General features: G+C 40.0%; 1 protein-coding gene across 13 annotated transcripts in view; it reads right to left on the reverse strand.

The window, feature by feature from the left end:
• LOC117575473 (polypyrimidine tract-binding protein 1) overlaps positions 1-25126 on the reverse strand; it is a 164533-nt gene that overhangs the window by 80443 nt on the left and 58964 nt on the right. For 2 of the 13 annotated variants that reach the window (XM_034259705.2, XM_034259704.2), the window contains exons 1-3: positions 10404-11577; positions 8735-9003; positions 5563-6151 (exon numbers count right to left, since the gene is read on the reverse strand). The exons of the other annotated variants lie outside the window; for them this stretch is intronic. Coding sequence is in view for 1 of the 2 variants with exons in the window: in XM_034259704.2 (XP_034115595.1) it covers positions 5563-5565 (3 nt within the window). In the remaining variant the exon portion in view is untranslated. Of the gene's footprint in view, positions 1-5562; positions 6152-8734; positions 9004-10403; positions 11578-25126 lie in introns of those variants that run through there. 13 annotated transcript variants of the gene reach the window in all.

Here is a 25126-nt window from a genome sequence, read left to right on the forward strand (position 1 = left end):
CCCAAAAAAATAAATATATGTTCTAAAATGTAGCAGACAGACAGATGTCAACACGAAAGCAGGCACAGGAAAATATTAATAATAATTGCCCCGTGAAAGTGCAACAAACTATAAAATATTAGTGAGCCATTGGCAATAATAATTATGAATATTACAAAACGTAATTGTTGACTTTGTTGTTGTTGCTGTTGTTGTTGTTGCACAAAACACATTCGCAAATAATTGCATTTGGATCATGCGTTGAGCTTGTTTTTGGCTTTTTGCCTGGTTCGCAACAATTTACATATTACAACAGCAGAATGCTGTATTCTGTGTTTAACAAAATTATGAAATAACAAAACGTGAAACATATTTTGCTTGTTGCAGCCGTTGGCTGGCTTTCTGGCTGGCATTAATTGGCCATGGTATTAGCCATGATGGGCGAGAAAAAAGGGTTAAAGCTTTAATGTGGCGTCGTCGTTGTTGCTGTCGTTGTTGTTGTTGGTCCGATAAACAAAATCAATTACAGATAATTTAACGTCGACGGCAATGCAATTGTTTGTTTGTTTACTCTGCGGACGCGGCTTATAATAGAGTCATTTAGGAGCAGTTTAAACTTTAACGACATTCGCAATTGTGACACGGCCAGGATACGACCAGAGAGTGTGTGTGTGCGAGTGTGTGTGTGTGGACAAATCGATAATGAATGCGAATGCACTCGGATAAAAATGCGAGCAGCACATGCACCACAGTCAACGCTGCTGTTGCCACGGGTACAAATAAATTTAAAAAAAGTTAGCAGAGCTCTGCTTCTGCTTCTGCTTCTCTGCTGCCCCAAGGCTTCTGCAGCTGGTCAGCGTTTTTATGTGCAACTTGCAACAATTTGCAGCGACATTTTCAACGCCAACTAATCAATATGGGCGACATGCGGTTGCATGGTCAGGAGAGTGCCCGAAGGGGGGCGGGCAGATGAAGGGGGGAGCAGTAGTCGACTGGGGGTGCAACTGCTGGCACGTCAAGGCGTAAGTGCACGCCAAACAATTGCGGTTAATGTTCGCATGAGCGATATTTATGACTGATAAAATAATAAATTGTGCGATCAAACAACACACACACACAAAGAGAGCGAAAACTAGCAAACCAGCAACATTGAGGCCAAAAAGTTTTTATGCAACAACTAATGATGGCGGCAAAGTTCTCAATGCTTTTGTTCCTAATGATTTCAGCAGAAACATTGTATCTAAAAGTATGGAATTATAAAAGAGGAGCAAAAGCAAGCAAAAGGCGTGAAAACTGTGAATTATTTAAACCCCAAGCAAACTCTTTAATTCAATTAGAGAACATGAAACACAACTGTAGCAAAGACAAACCCATCAAATCAAGCTTAGCTTCTATAAAAACATAAACTGATACTAAACCGATTGAATTGTCTTTCAATCAACAATCACTTTAGTTAGTTATGTTATTAAGCGCTCCTCTTTCATGGCGCTTTAAGCGTAACTGTTCATGAACCCTGCCACAAGCTGTCAATCGTGTGGCACCCACTTAAGCTCTGCTCTCTGTTTGCCCAGGGAGCGTACAAATTACAAAAAAAAAAAAAACAGGAACCGGAGCAGAGAGGATGGCGAAAAAAAAAGGGCTGTGCCATAAATATATTCACGACTGACCCCCCCCCAGACCACCCAGGGAACGAGGAAGCAGTGAGAGAGTTCGATTCTCATCAGTATGCCGGTCGCATGGTCAAGCGGTTGCACATTATTTTATTACGCACAATTGAGTCGCACGATGTCACGCCCATCGATGGGCACCCACAAATACTCTTCTTGATGTACGTGTGTCCATAATAAAGACAGAAGGTAGATAGACAAGTAGTCCAAGCACAAATCGAATCGCAAACAATTAGATTAGATACGAAAAAAAAAAAAAAGAGAAACGTATCTATAACAAACAGACACAGACACAGAAGACACTCGCACTTATTTAATAGCAGTTAAATTGCAATTAATTATTCCCACAACTGATACGTTTCGCATAGCATAAAAAGAAACAAACAAGAAAATGGCACAAAAGAGGAGCTTTGAACCCGAGAAAATTATGTGAAAAAGTCAGCTGTATAAAATTGAGTGATTTCTTATGAAATATTGTAATATTTAAGTATGCTGTGAATATGAATAAAAAGTTCATTAACTTAATGCAAAACTTAAATGTATTTAAAAATATTTATGTACAGTGTAGTTTATAATAAATTCGTAGCTACAACAACAGCAACTATGAGAACAACATCAAATGAAGTGAAGAACTACTTGGAAGATAAAAGATATAGAGAGAAAGTATAGACAGAGAGAGAAAGAAAGATAGATTCTTAGTTGGTACTGTGTGTTAAGCAAGAGATTGCAAAGAGTTTCGACTCTATTTGATCTAAACTTTTATTGGAAATGATACAAAACTACGAGAGAGACTCAAGATAGTATAAGTGAAAGAAAAATGGGGGAAAGGAACTAGTAGGAACAGGATGAGAAGGAGGAGTAATGAGAAAATGTGTGAGGGGGGAAAAAAGCAGAGATTAGCTTTAAAATCATTTCTTTTTTTTTTTTTTGGTTTTTTTGGAATGCAATGTTTTTTTTTTTGTTTTTGTTGTTTTGTTAGCGTTTTAGTGAACACACAAACCTTTTTAGGAGAAGATAAGTGTAGTGAAGTTGGCGATGGCATAGAACAATCAGAAGATGCAGAGCTGCAGCCGCTACTGCCGCTGCTGCAGCCAACGGCGCTGCCATGAACGATCGCCGATGACGACGACAACAACAAGGACGACGACGACGACGACGGCGGTGGCGGACCCAGCAATGAGACCAGACGCCCACCGACGACGCCGCCGTTGACGCCGACGCTGCTGGCATCGCCAAAGGTCGTGAGGGCAACGTCGAGGGGGGCAGCTGCGGCGGGCTGCTTAGTAGTAGTAGTAGTTCTAGTTACATCACATAGATTAACTGTATTATTTACATTGTTGATTGGAGTTGTTGCCGCCGATGTCGGCGTTGCGGCTGTGGCAAACATGGCGGCAGCAGCCACCGCGGCGGCTCCACTGCAGGCCGGTATGATCGTAAGCGGAGTGGTTGGTGCCGCAAAATACTGTGCGCCCGCTGGCGGCCCATTTGCCGCCGCGTATTTGGTGGGCGTGGCCGGTGCTGCAGCCACATTGTTCACCTGCAGTTGCATGTACGTCTGCAGCATGGCCTGAGCCTGAACTTGCGCCTGCTGCTGATAGTGGAACTGCTGCTGTTGGGCGGCCTGTTGTTGCTGTTGCTGCTGCTGGGCGACCTGTTGTTGTTGCTGCTGCTGCTGCTGCAGTTGGAACTGCTGCTGTTGCTGATGCGCGGCTGCAGCAGCCGCCTGCTGATGCATTAGCATTGCCTGTTGTTGCTGCTGCTGCTGCTGTTGATGATGTTGCTGCTGCTGCTGTTGTTGTTGTTGGACGGCGACAATGTTGCTCGGCTGCAACATGGCAGTGGCGGCGCCAGTTGGATACGCCTGATAGGCGCTGGCTGCTGCAGCGGCTGCGGCAGCTGGATGCGGCAGGTGCAGATGATGCGGATGCGTGGGCGGCGGTGCTTGCAACAGTTGCATTTGCTGTGCGTGGTGTGAATTTTTGAGGCGCATTCAGATTATTCTGGTCTATTTTGATTTTTTGAAGTTTTGAGTTTCAGTTTGGTTTTGAGTTTTGGACACAATTTTTACATTTCTTTTTGGCAATTTTTGATTTTGGCAAAAACAATAAACTGATAAACACACATAAATCATAATTAAAGCCAAATTGGCAAAACAAAAATGATAAATTTTGTTCGAATTTTTGATAAAACTGAAAACCGAATGTAAATTGATGAATTTTTGGGGACACGCCGCTTTAAGTTGCTTTAAGTCGCCTTGACACGTGAAAGTGCCACGCCTATTTGTTATAGTTATAGCTAAATTATAAAATACATATTTGACTACAAAGTAAGTGAGAATTGCTTTGCAGTGAGAGCGAGAAAAATACAGAGATAGATAGAGAGAGAGAGAGAGACAGACAAAGAGCAGTAAAAAGTGGCAAAATTAGCAGTGACTAAGTGGGCTTATAAACTACATAAGACAGAACAGTGAGAAAAAGAGAGAGAGAGAGAGCGAGATCGAAAGTGAGAGCAAGAGAAGAATTTGAGACAAAGCAGAGCATAAGTTAAGACATAGCAGAAGCATAGTTTAGAGTAATAGGAGAAGAAGTTGTAGCTAGTTTTTCAAGACCAGAACTCGAGTTTAAACAGTCCAAAGTTACGAGCTCTCGAACACCAAAAGTGATGAAATACTTTCGGCCTGAGGAGATTTTGAAGCGAAAATGAAACTGGGAAAGTCATCCGCAGGCAACACATGAAATGTCAGTGGAGAATTGTAGAACTTAAAGAAATAAATAATGATAAAAATAGCTGTGTATTTACAGTAAATTGAGTGATCAACAAAATAATAATAATTAAAGTATTAAGAAACTAACTTAAAATTAACGTAACGTAACTTAAAATAATTTAAAAGTAAAACCCATTGACATGTGCTTTGCTTTAGTTGGATTTCGCGTAGCTCGTAACTGGTTTGCTTTATAGAGGTAAGTGACAGAGTACTTATATAACTTTAAGCAAGAGAAGAATTTGAGACAAAGCAGAGCATAAGTTAAGACATAGCAGAAGCATAGTTTAGAGTAATAGGAGAAGAAGTTGTAGCTAGTTTTTCAAGACCAGAACTCGAGTTTAAACAGTCCAAAGTTACGAGCTCTCGAACACCAAAAGTGATGAAATACTTTCGGCCTGAGGAGATTTTGAAGCGAAAATGAAACTGGGAAAGTCATCCGCAGGCAACACATGAAATGTCAGTGGAGAATTGTAGAACTTAAAGAAATAAATAATGATAAAAATAGCTGTGTATTTACAGTAAATTGAGTGATCAACAAAATAATAATAATTAAAGTATTAAGAAACTAACTTAAAATTAACGTAACGTAACTTAAAATAATTTAAAAGTAAAACCCATTGACATGTGCTTTGCTTTAGTTGGATTTCGCGTAGCTCGTAACTGGTTTGCTTTATAGAGGTAAGTGACAGAGTACTTATATAACTTTAAGGTGAACTAAAAACATGAGTAGTAAGAGAAGAGTAGCAGAAGAAGAAGAAAAGGGAGAGAGAGTGGTAGAAAGAGTTTCTTTTACATAGTAGTATAAACTGTACAATTTTCATTTGATGAGGATTATATATGTAGTAGTTTCATTTGATTCAATTCGATGGTATTATATTATATTATTAGGTATGTACGAGTAGTAGTAGTAGTAGTGGTAGTAGTAGTTATAGTATTAACAAAAACGAAACGTTTCGATTCGAATTTTCAATATGATTGGGTCAATAATTGTTTCAACTTTCGTCAACTTTTTTTTTGATTATTAAATTTTCATATATTTTGCGTTTCTTTCAAGTGCATTTTCTTGTGCATTGTTTTTTTTGTTTATAGTTTGGTTGTTGTTTGGTTTTTTTTTTTGTTTTTTTGTTTGCTTAGGATGAGGGCGGCGCTTACCATAATTAAATCTTGTATAGGGGAGGACTCGGCTGTTGAATCAGATGCAACGATTTCGCTTTTTACCGTTAACGGCGGCGATGGAGTTGCTGCTGTAGCTGCGACTGTTGCTGCTGCACTGGCGACGGCGACGTTGTTGGCAACGGCGGCAGCGATTGTCGGCGTTGCGGCGTTGCTGCTGTTGGCGTTGGTGGCGGTGGCAAGCGACGCTTGAGAGCTGCTGCTGCTGATACTGAGCGCTGCAATCGCTGCTGACGCCGTGGTTTCTGTTAACGCGGCAATGATGACAATTTTATTGGCAACAAATGTTGATTGAAAAATATCTAGATTCTGCACTTTGTTTTTTTGCGAGTGTGTTTTTGCTTTGTATTTTGATTTTCGTTTCGTTTATCTCTTATTCTTTTTGCGTATTATAATTGAAGATTGTTGCGATTGCGGTTGCGATTGCGGTTGTTGATATATATATATATATATTTGCGTGTTTTTGGTATTTTCTTGTTGAGGGAATTGCACAGGGGTTTGGTTTTTGGTGGAGAGTCAAGTTTAAAGAGTGCTTTGTGTTCTGATTGTTGTTGTTGTTGTTGTTTTACTGTCAGATATATAAATGTTGAAATATATTTATTTATCAAGAAATAAATATATATACTGTTTATGCCAATTGTATAATTTTGCTTCAAATGCCAATTGTGCTCGCGAAAAGTTTTACGCAAATTGTTGCCAAGTGATTACAAATTAATTCTAAATTACGTTTTAAAACACGTTTCAATTGCGCTAACAAGTTCAAGTTTAAAGTATTCACATAAATATACTGAGTTGTGTGTATTTTGAGCGTAGTTTCTCTCTCTTTAAAGATTGTCTAATAGTCTATGGTCTGTCTCTTTATATATAGCTATGATATATATCACTACTGAGATTGATTAATTAGACATGTATATAGTAGATAATAAATACATATGTGTGTGTATATAGTATATATATATAATCGAATGTATAGATTTATATAGTATAAAGGTATAAGTTTTTTAGTATATCAAGTGTGTGTATAGAGTAAAAGTTTTGAAAACCGTTTGAAGATTGTTTAAAGTTTGATTGATTGATTGATTGATTAAGCCTTAAGTTAGGGGAATTGCCTTAGAGATTGTCGTAGTAGAATAAAGTTCTTGTTTTTTTTGTTTTGATTTTGTAGTTTGAGGTTTTGATTGACTTGAGAGCAAAAGTTGCGAAAAGTTCGTTATGAAATATAAATATATATTTGAATATATGTGGGGTGTGTTTATTTATTTAGATAAATCTATATATAGATAGAGAATGCTTTATGCCTTTATGAGAATGCTTCACTTTCGGCCCTAAATATATACGCTAATTTTTGCTGATTGTCAAAACGCGTACTCTTGTCGTCGATCGAGGCATCAAAACCTGGCGATTTCTGTCTTTTAATTCTATTTAAAAATAATCTTCGACAATTGCCAAATTGCAATTGATGAAAAGCTAATGCGAAATATGTTCTTATTGATTGACACCGTTTATTTTTTCAATTCTATTTTTTTGAAAAGGTTTCTCTACAATTGACGGGTTACTTTCATTTATCTATGATTTATTTATCTTGCTCAATTTTGTTACAACCAATTTTTGTGTTTGTGATAGACACATAATTTACACAACACACAAACACACTCACAGACACACACAAACACACAATTACCACATAAAATATGTGTATTTGTTTTTTATTAAACGTATTTACTTTGTATTTGGATTTGATTGTTTAATTTTCGCAATTTTCTTTGATTGATCTGCACTTTGAATTGAATCCAATTTTGTAGCTATAATTAAAAAATGCTAATTACTTGTTTGCATTCTCTCTTATGATATGTTGCTATTTGCAGGATTGCTATTGCCGCCTTTTGTAAATATTTATACTTAATTTCAATTTAACAACCTTTGCATTCATTCAAATTCTACACTTCACACACAGACACAAAAAAAGGACGCTAAATATTATGTTCTCCTTCTCTCTCAGTTTTCTCTCTTTTTTTTTGGGGTTTACTTTTTGGGTTGGGGGCTGCACAAAAAATGCTTGTCTTAACCCTTGACCGCGTTTCGTCTTAAATGCTATCACCTTTTTTTTTTATTTCTTCTTATACTGTACTCGGTTGCTATGCCACCCAACGAAAGTGGCGGGGCGGGGCGAGTGGGAGGAGTGTGGATTAAGCTCCTAATTAATTTGCCCGATATACTTTTGTCTTCTCTCAGTTTCGGTTAAATTACGCTCAAAATTAACAACAAAATATATAATTCATGGTAAAAATCGTCAACAATTATTTCGATTCTCCTCACACACGTCTCTTTAAAATTTCAAGTTTCGTGTAAATAGTTTTCTTAAAATCTTGCAGTTCTAGAGAATTTGTTTTGTGATAATACTGTTTTTGCATTTGATTTATCTCGCGCAGGAAATCAAAGTAAATTAAATTGTGATTTCCTTATTCACTAAAATTAACAACAATTTGCCACTTTGTTCGCTCTCTTTTGCTGCCTATTTGTGCCGCAAATGTTTAATGTCTTCTCAATGCGCTCAGTTTCAATGTTTTTTTTGTTGTTTTTTTTTTGTTGTTTCTGTTTCGGTTCTGGGTTTATATCGGAATGGTGTGTGGGAAAGCGAATGGTTGGGTACAGAAGAATACCAGTTGATTATTGTAGATTGTTGCCTTTTCTTGTTCTTTATATATATATATTCTCTTTTTCGTTTAATTATATTTCTTGATATTTCTGGTTAGGAAAAATTACAAATTGCGTGATTATAATAAGTTTTGTATCTGTTTTTTTTTTCACGAGAGTACAATGAAAAGGAATAATACATTTCAAATGGAAACTTAATCAAAACAATTTTGAATAATTTTCGTGTAATTGCCAATGGGAAATTATAAGAATTGCGTAACATTTTGTGCTGCAATTCAATTGATTTTCGTGGTGGGTAAATGCTTTCAAACACTTTTTTTTGCCAATTCATTCAAAGCCAAACTTGAAACTCAACGAAAAGTTTTTTTGCGATAGACAAACAAAAGAGAAACTAAATGAAGCGCAAACAATTAACAATAAAATGGCACAAAAGAAAACATAAGAAACAAAAACACACAATGGGCATGAATAGTTAATAATAATTTGCTCTTATTACCAATTAAATGTCGAGTCAAAGTCGTTGAAATGATGAAGTGATGGTTGTTTTTTTTTTATTGGTTTTTTTTTTTTGTGGTAAAAAGTTGTTGTTGCCTTTTCGTTGATGTTTGATTTGTGTTCAAAAGATTTTTTTGATTTTTATTTTTTTGTTGTTGTTGGTTGTTTGTCTTTAGTTTTGATTTTTTAATTATTGTTTCTTTTTTTTTGCTGCTTTAAATGTTGTTAATGCGTTTTGTTGTTGTTGTTCAGTATCTTGTAATTATGGCTCTGAAATAAAACGAAAAATTTCCTTTTGAATATTTTGTGCTCTTTTTTGACCATTTTTTTCAAGTGTGCGTAAATAATTTTTGTTGCCAATATGCTTTAAGTCATATTTTTTTGTGAAATAAAAACACGTTTTCAGACCAACAAAACTGAATGACTGACTGACTGACTGCTGTCAAGCCATCTCATCTCTCTCTCTCTGGGCCAGTCAATTCTGGTTCTAACAATTGTCTGAATGCGTTGCTCGCTCTCTTTCTCTTTTTCTTTTTTTTTTTTTGTTGTATCTCTCATCGTGATTAGCACGCACGAAATTTCTTTGCCTTTACCGGTTTTTTATTTTTATTTTTTTTTACACACACTGACTCACACTTTGGCTTGGGATCGTGCAAAAAAAAAAACAGCAGCGGCTGAGAGTTGCCAAGTAAGAAATATGCACGAGAAGATAGAAGAAGATATAATGAAGTAAAGGTAAAGGAATGAATGTGAGCTCTGGCACTCTCGCGATTGACTTGGAGACGTGTAATTACAACAATAAAAATAAACTACGGGAATTATTTCTATGCGTACTCTAAGTACGCGACGACAAGTGGCCAAGCGAGCGAGCTACATGAGTTAGGGGATTCAAAGAGAGAGAGAGAGAGAGAGAAAGACTCAGAGAAGCAAATGTGAGTGTGCGGCCTATTGGAACGTTGGCCATAAGGTTTTATGGCCAGCAGTGTCAGACGACGACGACGTTGAATGGCCGCCGCATTTTCTGTTTTACTTTTTTTTTTTTTTCGTTGTATTTTCTGTGTTTTGCTTTTGGCCCGCAAACACAAAAACGTGTTTCTTTGTTGCCGCTCACACACAACTCGCTCCCATCTCTGTTCTCAGAGCTCTGGTGACTTCGACATCGCGTCTCCAGCAGTCAACAAATTTCAGCTCTTTTTACGTATTTTTCTTTTTTTTTGTTTTTGCCGGCTTTGAAATTTCTTTAGGTTTTTGAGCCTACTATACGCCTGGACGGGCTGCAGATAAGTTGTGTTGTGCTGTGTTGTTGCCGAGAGAAGAGCTGTGGAGCTGAGAGCTAAAGTTGAGTTGAGTCTAAGAACGTGTTGCTTATGGCTTAAACTGGCAAGCATCGAGCGCGATGCGAGCAACGAACTTTTGGCCAGCAATTCTTTTCATTCTTTTTTTTTTCATTTGTTCTCTGTCTTTCATTTTTTTTATTGTTATTTTTTTTTTTTTGCTTGTATTGTATTGTGTGTACATTCGAGTGTATTATATTATTTATAATTTTTGTGCGCTTATTGCTTACAGATTTCGGTTGCTTTATGTGAGCACAAAATATTTTTTGTTTTATTATATTTGTATTTTCTTTTGTATCATTATTTTTTTTGCCTATTGAATTTTTTTTTGCTTACATCTTGTGTTGTTGTTGATGTTGTTGTGGTGGTGTTGATGGTTGTTGATGTTAGATTGTTGTCAAGTGTCAGAAGTAACTATAAATTGCGATACACTGATAGCTTTTGATTTTCAGTTTAGTTGTAGACGAAGTCGAAGTTAAGAGTCGATCTTTTTTAGCACACACGTAAGGTGAAAACTCGAGATTACCGAAAAAAACAGGGAAAAAGCCGTGTTAAAAAAGCTTGCGGATTTTTGTTCGTAATTTTTATCAATTTTTCTTGTATTAAATTGTTTTATTATTATGATTTGTTTTGTTTTTAAATATTTGTATTTTATAATGCAGCTAATATTTGTTGTATTTATACTTGGCGATTTTTGTGTGTTGTATTTTTTTTTTTTTGACTATTTAATATGCTGCGTGTGTTTTTTATTATCCGCGTGCTATTTGCGAGACGTTGTTGCTGGTATTGCGGCTGTTTTCGATTTGAACTCAACTTTGATTTGGATATTGAAATTTTCGTGAGTGAGCGAACGTATGAGTGTATCGGTGTGTGCGTCGGTGTCTCACTGAGTGTGTGTGCTGCTGCTTCTGCTTCTGTTATTGTTGTTGCTGCTGCTGCTGTTGCTGCTGCTGCTGCGACTGCTTGCTGCTGTTGCTGCTGCTGCTTCTGCTGTTAGTGTTATGGGGGTTTGCTGCGTTGGTGGCAGAGTAGAGAGTGGTGGTGGTGGTGGTGATGATGATGGTGGTGGTGGTGGTGGTGTGGTGGTTGGTTTGTGATGTGTGCTGCGACGGTGACGGTGACGGCGACGGTGGCGACGACGACTGCGACGACAGCGGCGACGGCGGCGGCGGCGAAGCGGCTACTCTGTTGATGATGATAATCAAAAAAAACTCTAGAACTCAAACTCGACTGAGAGACGACGACGACCGACTGCTGTTGCGCGTTGTTGTGACTCTAGTCAGGTGTTGTTGCTCTAGTTGCTGCTGCTGCTGTTGTCGATGATGATGATGTTATTGTTGCAATTATTATGATTCTTGTTGCCGCGAATTGTCGTCGTTTTAATATTATATAGGTGTAGTTGTAGTAGTAAGTAGTTGTTGCTGTTTTATACTACATATATATGTGATTTCTATAGAGCGAACGAGCGAGCGAGCATACGAACGGCGGACAGAATTGGAACGGGTTAAAGCAAAGACTGTACGAAGACTGAAGTAAGAACGACTGGCATTCTAAGGTAATATACCTTTTTGTTTCGGAGTACGGCAGCGCTGCTTGCTTGCCTGCCTGCCTGGCTGTCAGATTGAATCTGTTGCGCCAGCGTCGACAGAGACAGCGACGTTAACGTCAACGTCTGCGTAAGCGTCAACGTTGGCAGCGAGCGAACGGCGGCGGCAGCGACGCGTGTTAACCAAAATAAAGCAACAGTAGTAGAAGCGGCCAGAACCGGACGAGTTCGACACCGACACCGACAACGACAGCGACGACACCAAAAGACCAAGAGACCAACAACATGATGATGCTAACAGCTCGTGTGAGAGACGACGACGACGACGACGCAGCCAACAACGACGACGACGACGACTTGGCATCGGGGCAGCATTTCTCCTGATGGCAGCGAAAACTCCGAAAGAAGAATATTCGGAGCGCGTAGCACACCTTTGCATTTCCTCTCCTTTTGCTCTCTCTCTCTTTCTCTCTTTCTCGCTATTTCTCTCTGTCTGCCTCTGTTGCTCTCTCGTTCTCGTTCTCGCTCTCAGCTGTTGTTTTGTTACCTGCCGCATTTCATTCGAGGTTCTTTAGCTGCTGTTGTTGCTGCTTCTTTCGAGGCTCGGCCTGGGCCGGGCCGGGGCCGGCTTTTGTGTGGTGCCTCAGGTGCGCAATTATTGAATGTCTTTTGTTCATTATTTTCATCATTTTGTTGCCCGTTTGTCGCTGTCGCTGTCGTCTGTCCGTCGTTGCTGGGCGCGTGTTTTTTGTGTTTTTATTTTCATTATTTTAGTTTGCTTTTTTGGGAAGCAAAGCTCGTCATGACTTTGCTGCTGCTACTTATTATATAACACTTGAATGTATAAGAAGTAAAAGTTGTCGAAGTATAAGTAAAAATATAAGACTGACTGTGAGGATCATCAGCTGGGGCAACACAGAGGGACATTTGGTCCTCTGCCTCTGCCTCTGTTGCTGTTGTCTTTGCTACCTTTAGCTATTGTTGTAATAGCAGCTATTGTTGCAGTAACAACATTACTGCCACCCACACACATACACACACACACACACATAGACAAACACGTGGAGCATGTGAGACAGCAAATGCAAGCGCCATGCGTGCGCGTCCTGCCCTCTACGTCCCCCCTTTGCTAGTGAGTGTGTGTGTGGGAGCGAGTGCGAGTGTTGGCTGTGCGAGCGAGACGATGCGTGCAAGAGAAATGGAAAATGGAAAATCATGAGGCAACGGCGTGGCATGCAGCGCAAAAAAGGCAAAACAACCGATGACTACGACTACGACAGCGACGTCGTCGTCGTCGTCGTCAGCAGCAGAACAGCAGCGACGACGACGACGACGACAAAATCAACGAGAAAATAATAATTGTTACACCTGCTTCGGAAATGCGCGCAAAGGGTGGCTTCAAAGCCACCCAATACACACGACCAACAACGACGATGACGACGACGACGACGACGATAGCAGCAGCGATGTACGAACGCTGCTTCGTCGTTGCTCACCTGAAAAGCGGCAAACGCTTTTTTGCCACCCCCGAAATCCGAACGAAATGCCGAAGCACACAACCGACGCACGATGTACAACTGACGAGCCGATGCTGCCCACCCTCTCACCCTCTCGCCAACCACCCCTTCGCCATCGTCAGCGTCGTTTTGCCCCTCGTGTGCTGTGGGAGATTCCGAACGGGTGCAGAGCGCATGACGCCAAGGTGCGAATTGTGCGTAGGTGTGAATGAGTCGGTGTCCCAGTTGTGGGTGGCCACCGGCCTCGGACTCTCCAGCCAGCCAGGGGAAACACTCACATAACATTGAGGGGTTGATTTCCGCTTGTTGTTGTAAGGGGCAAATTGTTAGGGGAAGTTTTCGTATTGCTGTTAACACTTCACTCTGTTAGAAACGCAAAGCTTTCGAAGGCAAGCTTTTCCATGTGACACAATTTGTATTTTGGTAATAACAACACAGCAACAGCTTAGATTATTGGTAAGCGTAGACACAACCAACCCCTAACATTAGAAAACTTTGACAAAATTGGTATTATAATTTGTACTTTCTGAATTGACTGATTGTGTTAATTGGTTTGATTTTGTGGAGAAATTAAGACACTTAACCCAGTAATCAATTGTTATTATTTAACAACGTTTAATTCATGAGAAAATCATGAGTTGTAATGAGTGGAGTTTTTCGGAATGTATTTTAGGCTTTTGCCATAGATTTTTTGAGATCCAAAAACTTTTTTAAAGATCTTATCTAAGTTTTACATATAAAAATAAATATAAGAAATCTGAAAACTTTTTTAAAGATATACAGATTTAAACATTATTAAAGTGAATTAAGTAAGAAGTCCCAAGTCACCTGATCTTTTACTCATAAAAAGGTGCATAGATCTATCGATATTAATAATATAATAAGAAAGCTGGAAATTTTGTAGATGATTTTCCGCAGATTAAGGAAAATACTTTTGTAGATAATGGGAAATAAGTAACACATATGATATTTGCACTTATTTTCAAGTAAACTACAAATTCGAAAGCAACTTTTATGGATAAAAGCAGCTATTCACAAAACCTTAAATGCATGGTAAACTTCAAGCATTATATCATAATGTTATAAATAGTTTATTCTACTACAACTTCTGTGATAATTTCATTTACAAACAAAGCGAAATTATCTCTTTAAATTTCATTCAAATTTCATATTCAATTTTCGACCTAAATTTGCGACCAGCGACAAAAAAAATCAATTACAAATCGCTTAGAATTACACGATATTTTACATTTGTACAAACTGTTATCAAACGATAACAAACAAATTTACAACAAAACAAAATGATTGATAGTTTCGCAATAACTTTTTCTTTTTTTTTTTGGTTTTAGCCACAATAAAACATCTGTCTGTTTTATGTATCCTCCGCACTCATTCATTGAGCACTTGCCAAAGCAAATCCCTTAGAGAAGCGAACCATTGAATGCAAATGCTGCCATCGACAATATAACCCTCCAACCCCCCACCCCATCCCATCGATGATATAATCCTGTCGATTTGACCGTATGATTTCGCACTGATAAAAATAAATTTCATTTACCGGCAATTTTCGGGTGCTTTTCAGCTGTCGCATAGCATTTTCTTCTTTCTTTTTTTTATATTTTTAAATTCGTCATGTTTTTCTGTTTATTTTTTACAACTTTTAGACTATCGGCCCTAAGCTAACGGTCGTTTTAGCTTTGTCAGCTACGTTTGGCTGCCGTGGATGGATGCCACCTTTGTGCCCCATGCTCTAAGAGCATAAACCGATGCTGTGCATAAAAATCGCTTTGTTATTGTTGCAGGCGGCAGCGAGATGTCGAGAACAACAACAACAACGATGGCGACGACGACGTTGGCGGCATCATCGATGATGCCCGCGTTGAGTTGAGCTGTTGTAGTTGTAAACGGTTTATGGGATTTACGCGCAATTTGTTGGCAACTTTCATTGTTACTGAATTTGTTGTCGTTGATGTTGCTCTTGTTGTTGTTGTTGCCAGTGGGGCATATAAAACAATATGTGCCCAGTCTAAGCTGGGCTCGTTAAATGATTTGCGTTTGGTTTTACTCACGCTCTTTATGCCGCATTAGCCTCGGCTCTGGCTCTTTGACTATAGCTGTTACTCTCGTTGTTGGTAGTTCAAAAAAATGTAAAATGGGGCTTACCTGCAACGAGCATAAAAAAAAAGAAAGAGAGAGAAAAGTGCACAGATGAGAACGAGGCACATTATTTATTTACTTTCGTTTTATGCATAAATATTGATTAAGCTGTAAAATCAAGAAAACTCTCCCCAAAAACAAAAATAAAGAACATTTCAAGTGGCACGCATAAAACGGCTTCAATTGCTTGTGCAAATTTCAACTCCCGCACAACATGCAACATTGTTGCAGCAACAAGTTGTGTGTGTGTGTCTCAAAAACCTAATACACAAAAAGTACAGTACACTACACAAAAATACGAGTACAAACTCATAGAATGCAGAAGGCAGCAAAAGTCTGCCAATAAACTCCCCGCCAAACAAAGCAGGGGGCACATACAAAACAGAGAGACAGACAGACATAATTTTGCTAGTCGAGCGCAACAGTCGGGTGGGGGAGGGGGAACAGCAGATGCAGTCTGTTGAACGGCTGTGGCATGCAACAGGCAATGAATCTCAATCTCGGCAACGTTGTCGCTGCTGCTGCAGCGAGAACACAGCGAACCCAATAAGAGTCAGCAAGAAGAAGGAGCAACTCTCATGCCGTTGACTTTGGCAATTCAATGGCAACTTGCAACTGGTAAACTTGCAACAGCCAAGACAGTTGCGACCAGCAACAGGAAAGCCAAGCGTAGCCGCAGACAACATTCAACTTCAACTTGAATGTTTTGGAGAGAAAAATGCGGTAACAACATTTACTAGCCAGCAAAGCAAAGCGAGCCAAGTTCCCGACTGCTGCGGCGACCAAGCGCGGAAAGCGGCGCAAAAGTTGCAGGCGAGAGAGCGAGGCAAGCGAGCAGCCAAGCAAAGAACAAGAACGACGCACGAAATAGTCAACTTGCCACATTTTAATTCAGTCGAATATTTCTTTTGCTGCCACAACAACTCTTGGCCAGTTTTTTTCTTCTGTTTCAATGCTGCTCGTCGTTCTTATTGCAAATGGCATAAACGGCAAGATTGCATGCAACACACACAGACAGACACACAGATACAAATACATGATTGCAACTTCGCTTTGCACTTGGCTCTGACCAAGGCTTGGAATGTCTGCGCTTGTCTCTTCTTCTATTATTTTGTCTTGCATTTAACTTGGCTCGCTTGTTGCACTCGCCACTCGGCAGTGGCAGTGGCAGTGACTCTGACTGTGGCTGTTGTTGCCACACCGCATTCCTTTCGTTGCAATGCTCACTCTCTGGCAATAGAATTACAGTCAGTTGGTGTCTTTTGGTTTATTTTAAGCTGAATTTATTACCACTAACGTCGTCGCTGAGAAGTCTCACTTCTCTTCTCTGTCCTCTCCATTGGCCAAGGAAAATGCTAATGCAATTTGATGCAACAAGGACTCGTGGAAGCAATGCTGCAAGTTATGCGCCTGTTGCGCAAATATTTTTAATATCTGCAGATTCCACAGTTAGCTAAAGCGGGAATTTAGCATATTAATTGCATAGCTGCAACTCCCACAATTGTTGCCTGCCACACAATGGTTGTTGATATGGAAATGATAGGCAGATAATTGCAACAAGTGTTCTGGAGCGTGCAAGAAGTTGGCGTGTTGCAACTTGGCTTGACCGTGAACCTGCAACCTCGCGCTCTTCTTCCTTTTTGCCATTTGACGTTTGTTTACATCGTTAATTATTTCGCCTTTCATTCGCTGCTGCTGCTGTTGCATGGCTAAAGACATTTTTGTTTATTATCGCCACATTCCAGAGTCACAAAGGCCTGGCAGCGGCATTTGCATTCCACTTCTCGTCTTCGCTGCTGCTGCTGCTGCCTTTGCCTTCCAGCACATTTAACTTTGCTGCACATTTTTTGCCGCAGGGCGAGAATGAAAACCCTTGACCCACTGCATCAGCGCGGGGAGGGGGCAAGCGAGGCAGAATGCCTTGAAAATTAAGGCAGATAAAGCAAAGCAGCAAAGCAACAGCAAAAAAAAGAAGTGCACCACAGGTAAGGTAAACAGGTACGAGAGAGAGGATTGCGTCCATGCATCGAAACATTTTCAATAATAAAATTCCAGCAAAAAGGGCAGTAAAATGCGCGAACGAAGTCGAGTCGACTGCCCGTCACAGCCGCAATTATACTTGCACCGCAAATGAAACAAGTTTGGCAACTTTAACAACGACAGGCATTTTGTGGCCATGGCAGCAGTCGAGCAGCCATCGCAGCAGCAGACAGGCAAAAAGCCATTGCCAGACTCCAGACTGTGAGGACCAGACCCAGACCCAGTGCCAGTCGACTCCCAATTCTCCCATTCCCATTCCCATTCCCTGTTGCAGTTGCAGCACTGCCTGAAGCCTGAATGGGGCATTACAGCGACCGCAACAGCTTCATCATCGTCGTCGACGGGCGTCCATGGCGGGCGAGTGGAAAGTCTCGAACTGCAGCATTTTTGAGATTCCGGTGCGAACTCACTTTGCATTGATGTGTTGCCCAGAGAGAGAAAGAAGGAGTGTGGTTGCGGCTGTTGCAAACATTTTACAATTGCAGCCATACAAATCGATTGGCAGGTCAGCAGGAGCTGCAAGAGGAACTGAACTGAACGACAGGACGATGTCCATTAGTTGAAGCACTTTTGCTATTATCGCCAGCAACCGCGACGCTAATGGTGCGCATAAAGCCTGTTATGATTGCCACCAGTTTTGCTCTGAGTCAGTCAAGCAGTCAACCAGTCAGTCAGTCAGTCAGTCACTCAGTCAGTCAGCTCTCGAAGTCGTGTAATGAAGCATAATCTCATTGTTACCACTTACAACCAATAAGGTCAACAGCAAAGACCGCTAAGCGGATTGGGCCACAGGCACACGCAACTGCTTTTGGAACAGGTCAGAAGACGGCGACAACTACTTGGCATATCCTGTGGCACACTGACTGCCCGCCTCGCCTAGCTAACTGATTGCCCCGCCCCCGCACTCTCCTGGCATCGAGTGGTTCCTTTCAAGTTTATTTACTTGCCACTTGTCCTTTTTTTCGAGCTTCGGCATTTCCAGTGCCACCTCTATTGATGTTGTCCTTGTTGTTGTTGTTGATGTTGTTGTTGTTGCTGCTGTTGTTGTCGTGAATGGCAAATGCCAGTCGCTAACGCCAGGCTTTTCATTAGCGTGATTTGTACAGGATCATTATGTTTTATTTTGTGCCACTTGACGCGGCCACACACAGACAAACACTCACACACACATACTTATGCAGCCGAATAAAGGATAATATAAACGACAACTCTACTATTTTCGTTTTCCTTTTTTTTTCTCTTTCCCCTTCAAAGTAAATTTGTCTAATTTGAGCTTAACAAGTGTGCTATGTATGTGAAGGGCATGGATGGTCAATTGGAAATTAAAGTGTTAAGCGGAAGTGTTGCATTTTAATGGTGATTTAGTTCTATCAGCGTTTATAGCATAGTCTGTTTTATAATATTAAACTAATTTTAAATAAAGATTTTTTTACCAAAATTTATATGAAATAAAAACTGTTGAGCAATTGTTTTTATCACTTTTAAATAAGAATAAAATTCTGCATTATCTGTCTATCTACATAAATGTAAGTACATAAATCTGAATCGATTTATTATTATTTAAGCAATAATAATTTCACTCTTCACCTTTAGATACTTGTATATAATTCTACTCGTTATCTTAAGAATCTTGAAGGTATAATAATTATTATAAAATAATAAAAAGCTTCTTTTACAAGTTCAACTTCTTCTTACTCTCTACTTAATAATCTTCAAAAATCATAAATAGATTTAATTTTTACCTTTTCTACAAAAATAACTGCTTCAATACCATCTTCAGCTTCTACTTAAAATAAATGTATAAATAGATCTTTCTATATACAACAAATACTTTACTATTTACACAAGTGTCGAAAGATGCGAAAACAAATGAAATTTGACTGACATCTAAACAGATTTCTCTCTGTTGTTTGTGACTTTAGCTTTAGCCTAGGCAACTCTATTCTCGATACAACATCTTCCAATTCACAAAGACAATCTATTCAAATGTATGTATGTGCATGCATTTGTATATTTTGATGAAAAGTGCTTAAATTGAGCTTTGGTTTTCATTAAACTTGAACCCTGCATAACATTAAGTCCACTCAAATCCAAAATAGATGCTAAATTCTAAGCGTAAACCCGCAGATTTCACACAAAACAAACTATGAGAGCAACAGCGTTGCAATTGTTGCAAATGCACAAAGATTTTTTGGGGGTAAACCTCAGACAATCACTGGCCACAAAGAAAAGGAAAAGGCAACCAAAAGAAGCAACCGAAACCAATGCAAGAAAGGGGTTTTTAACAATTTTAATTTCAATTTACTAACCATGAGAAGAGCCCGAAAACGAGACTCCGAGAGCTTGGCCAAAAGCGCAAGCCAAAAGTCAGCGTGGAGAATAAAATTTCATGGCAAGCAGAAGATGCAACGAAATCCAGTTTTTTGTGTGTAAAGGGAAAGAGGGAGGGAGACACGGGAGGAGAAGCTACAGAAGGATGCTTCACAAAAACAAGAACAATGGGATAGATAATAAGGCACTGTTGCTGGTTGTTGCTGCCTCCATTTACCTTTAGCGACCTTCGCGTTGTTGCCCCGCGTTGTTGCAGTTGCTGATTGGAATTATTTAGCCAGACTGCAGCCAGATAGAAGAAGCTGCACGAACAATGCTCGACAGCAACAAAGAGCAGCAGCTACTTGCTTAAATTGTGATTTATCGTATTTATGGTCGCTGCTCAAATTGAGTTTACAACAAGAGCTATTTTGCTGTCTTTTTTTTGGTGGGTTAGCTGAATGCAACTAACGGCTAATGAGGCGCGTGTTAAGCAGCTCACAAAGTTTTGCGCCAAAGTGAAATCAAAAGCGCCAAAGTTCTCATTGTATTCGGCCATTTTCAAGAGAAGCCCAGATTTTGATTTCAAGTCAATGGCGAAGAAAGACGGGAATTACTAACTATATAAAAAACAGAGCATAATAAATACGAAATAAATAAAACAGGCATGGCAAGCGAAACAGGCTTTTGGGCTTGGCCAAGTTGCAAGACCAGTGCGCCATTTAAGGGCCTCAAGGCCAAGGTTTGAGCAGCAGCAGCAGCAGACGAAAAACTGATCAAAATCAAGCCAAAAGAGAGGGAATTGGCATTAAGTTGGCAACGTTGGTAACTAACTTTTGGCACACATACGACTGCAAAAAGCGTGCGAAGAGCCAGGAAATGGTAGAATGCCAAAGTCAGAGTCGGTGTCAGAGTCGGAGTCGAAGTCGGAGCCTATGCATAATAAATGCGCAACTGGTGTGCAAAGGAACCGGTTTTAGGAAATCCAACAGCGACAAAGAGAGAGAGAGAGAGAGCCCTTCCCTTCTGTGTCAAGTGTTATACTGAGGGGAAGCGAAGTTAACATAAAAGCTGTCGCTGTTAAGGCAACAGGACGAGCGCGCAGGGGCAAAAGCTTTTGGACTTTTAACATTGCGCGCTGTGTCCCTCTGTTGGCTAACAGTATAAGACAATGTAGCACAGCAGCAACGGCGGCGGCAAATTGAAATCCGTTTTGCCAATCGAGACGAACTTCCGGCGGCAAATCAGCGCACCAGACAACAAGCCAACAACTGATGCGCAGACCAACTGGCAACGGCTTGGCTAACTGGCTGCCTGGCTGGCTGACTGACTGCATTGTTGCCTGGCTGAGATTGCAGACCTGACGCACATCAGCATTTAAATGGTCTCGCAAGAATGCAGATTTTACAGCAACACGCATGCCAATGTCTGGCCAAGAACGGTTCGCCAAGCCGCTAGACAAGTCAAACCACTCGAGTTGTGTTCTTCTTAGCTAGCTGTGTCTGAGTGTGTGAGTGTGTATTGTAGTGTTGTTGTGTGTTGACGGGTGCGACGCCTTGTAGAGTACATTGACCATTTTGGCAAAACTCTTTTCTTTTTCTTGCTTTCCACAACGTTCTTTACAACGCCGTCGTCGTCGTCGTTGTCATGAGAAAATTACAGCACTTGATGTTGTCGTCGTTGTCGTTGGTCATTTCTCATGAATTGCAACTAAATTTGTAACAAAAGTCACATTTGTAGACAACAAACAAAAACATCGTCTCGCTCTGAACCTGACCCAAAACAGACATAACAAAACACACACAACTGGTTACAAAATAGTGGCGTCATCTCAGCCAAGTTAAGGCCAGGAAATGTGTGTGTGAATTAGACAAGCGAAAAATCTGAAATCTACACGCAAATTTGCATCCAAATGCAATCCAACAATTGCCGCCAATCACCGACTACATAAATTCCCTGTCTAACTGGCAACTGTCAGCGCTTTGAGTACATAATCATTGGAGTAATCTCTTCAGTCTCGTTCTACAATCACAAAATTGCTGTACACGCTTTTAATCTAAATCTGAAATGCTGTTGGCATTAAAAGTAAGATTTGATAGCGAAACAAACGTTCTGCAAATTCTTCATTCTGTCACGGGAAGTAGAGAAGATTTCTACAATTTTACGGCTTATTTTGGCACAACGAAATTACAATTAATTATAGTTTCCAGCAAAAAAAAGTTTAGGTAAAAAATGTGTCATGTTATTTTCACCAAATTTGCAATCCAAACTAAATTGAAAATAGTTAGAATAATCTATTTTACGAATAATTAAAACAGATGGTAATAAAATTAAAATTTTATTCAAGGCAAATTAGCACTGCAATTTGTATTGAGAAAATTTGAAGTTACATTAGAGCAACTCTACATTAAAAGCAAAATTTATTAAGTGAGTCAAAAGTTGAAATTTAAGCAGCAAATTCATAAATTTGAACTCTACAATTACTGAATGAAATATACATGAATTCAACGTTATTTATTTTGCAACATACACCTAGAATTATAGCAGATTCTGGGAACGTAAGAGGCTTTCATCAAATTGCCGCTTAAATTTCAAATTCATCATTTGCTAGCTTCTTGCCTAGCAGCAATAATTCACAGGTGATGCAATAGATATGTACATACATCAACATCATCATCATCATCATGCTCAACTACTTTTTTCTGGTTCTCAGTGACGCCGCCGTGCAGCAAGCATAACAAGAGCTTAGCTAGCAATTGGCAACTCGGCGGCAACCAAGCACAACTTCACAATTCTTGCTCCAACTTCAACTTCATGTCACGATCACGGACATGGTCGCACAACTCAAGGTACAACACACAGAGAGAGAAAGAGAGTGAGATAGAGGAGGGGGGAGAGAGAGATGAAGCTAGTCACAAGATCAGAGCGCCAAGAAGCGATGAGTGAGTGTAGTACTCATACTTATACTCGTCGTTGCTTGGCGCTGGCGTTTATTGACCCTAAATGAAATTGCAGCAACATTTTCACATGCTGCTTTGCATCTAAGCATAACAAACGCCTTGCACTGTTCACTGTTTGGCGGCATTCAAATCTCAAAGCCAAACAATGCCACGGCGTGTTGCCAATTGGCCAACGGCAGCGGCAAGTAAGAAAACAAATCAGCTAACAAAATAACAAGCCAGAAGGGAGTTGTTCTTAGCCTGAAGCTAAGCTGAGCTGCTGCTGCGCCGGCGCCGACAACTTTGGCCAAGTTCAAGTGAGTCTTTGGCTTTGCGTTTTTTTTTTTTTGCATTTTGCCAAATGAAGACGATGATTTTATTCTTGCAGCAGTAGTTGCAATCGGAAACCAGTTTTCGTTTGTCTTGCGTCGCCGTTGGAAGCGCAACCACAAAAGCATTTAAAAGGCAAAGGCAAAGGCAACTCTTGTGTGCACTTTTGGCTTCTTGCGGTTGATATGAAATATAGAATATGCTTTGGCTTTGGCTCTTTTGTGGGTTGCAATCCATTTGCCATTTGGCATTTTAATTGAAATGCTTGCTGCTTGACGACAAAAGTATCAAAGATATTCGAAAAGTATTCAAATTAAATGCACAACACGCATATTCTATGTATATATTGTATTTTACATACAGAAAAGGAGAGCGTGTTTCTTGCTCTTGTTGCCCCCTTTTTAAGGCTCGTCATCATCTTGGTTATCTGCCAAAGCTAATAATAAAGTTTACAAAATATGCCAAACTTTGCGATGCCTTGCAAAAGTTTAGCATAATAAATAAACAAAGAGCCAATCAACAGCAGCAGCAGCAACAAAGGCAGCAAACGCAGCAACAATAACATCGAGCACAACATAATGAGAATAGATTTGTTATTTTAGACAAGAAAGAAAAATTCGAGTTTTCACTTTCGCCGAAGCATATAATAATTGTTCATTTATCATAATTATATATTGCATGTTGATTTATATTATACTCACGGAAATGAAAGAACAACACACAGAATCAACGTTCTTCGACACTCACCTGAAAAAGACAGAGAGGAAAAAAAGGAAATGCGTATAAATATTTGCTTAGCTGGGCGGAGAAGAGACCTTATCAAATAATAATGTTGCAGCAAATACATTAAATTGCAATTTAATTTAAATGTAGAGCTAATTTATTATTGTGTAGTGTTGCGCTCGCTCTGATATATTTGCCACTTGCACTGGTGGCATCAATTTGCCAACAAGAGGAGGCAGGCAGCAGGCAGGCTGGCAGCATGTGGCAAGAGCAAAAAGCAGCGCGCCAAAGCGCTTCAATTATTAATGCGCTTCTGTTCATTGCATACTTTCAGGCTGGCAGTGAGAAATCAGCGCTACGCACACACACACACACGCATTTCCTGCTGAACACAGCCACACAGTGCTGGCCGTGTGTGTAGAAACGTGTGTAGTTTGTGCATCAATAATGTAGGTGGCACAAATTTCTCAACTTGCTGCCTGTTGCAATACAATTGAACAGCACTGTGCGGCTCTCTATTTATAACTGTCTCAGTTGGCGTTTGGCACTTTGTCTGCCGCCACTTGCATGAGTCTCACATTTCAAATTGTATCCGCCACCACCACCAACAACAACAACAACAACAACAACAAAAGGCTCCCTTAATGTCTTGGGCGTTTTAGCAAACAAATCACTTTTAATTTTCGGTGACTTTGATTTTTGCCCAAACCACAGCACAGACTCCCCTTCCTTTCTCTCCCACCCCTCCCCCCTTGCTGATGGGCCAATTCAGTGACTGACTAGGCATCTTCATTATCATTTGCACGGAGATTTCTTTTTGCACCCAGTGTTTTTCACTTTCTGCTTTTGGGCTTAGCCTACAGCATACACACATTTCTTTCGTACTCTGCATATGTCATTTATGCTTTGATTTTGGTTTTGCGTTTGTTTTCCTTCTCTCCACACAGTTGTTTATAAAAAAGGCGCACACACACACACGCACACACACAGGAAGAGGAAGCCAAAGTGACTTTTGAGTGACAAATTGTTTTCAAATTTTGGCTGGCTGCTTATTTGTGTTAATGGCATAAATTTGCATAAAAGCATTAACTGTTTATTTGCTTTGCCGCTTGTGTGCTCTCCTTTTCCCACTCCCCCTCTCTCTCTCTCTCTCTACCTTAATCTTGCTCCGCACCCCTTCGTGAAAATTTGCAAATTGGCCAAGAACGGAAAAACAAGTAGCAGGCAAATTGAAATCACATCGCAGCTCTCTCTCTTCTTCATACACATATGAGCAGCAGCACTTGAACACAAAATGACTTTTTTTCTTCATTCTCTTCTCATTTCTTCAGGGGGCTGGGGGTTGAACGAGAGGGGGTGTTGTGTGCTGCCCCCTGGAGGCCAAATGTAATTTTCTACTCGTATTTATTTATTAAAGCCGAAAAAGCAACGCCCTGATTGAATTGTGACAGACCTTGTAACGCCCCCCAAACACCACTCGAGGAAAGCACGAAAGAA

The sequence above is a fragment of the Drosophila albomicans genome, chromosome 2R, assembly GCF_009650485.2.
Source record: "Drosophila albomicans strain 15112-1751.03 chromosome 2R, ASM965048v2, whole genome shotgun sequence".
Lineage (NCBI taxonomy): Eukaryota > Metazoa > Arthropoda > Insecta > Diptera > Drosophilidae > Drosophila > Drosophila albomicans.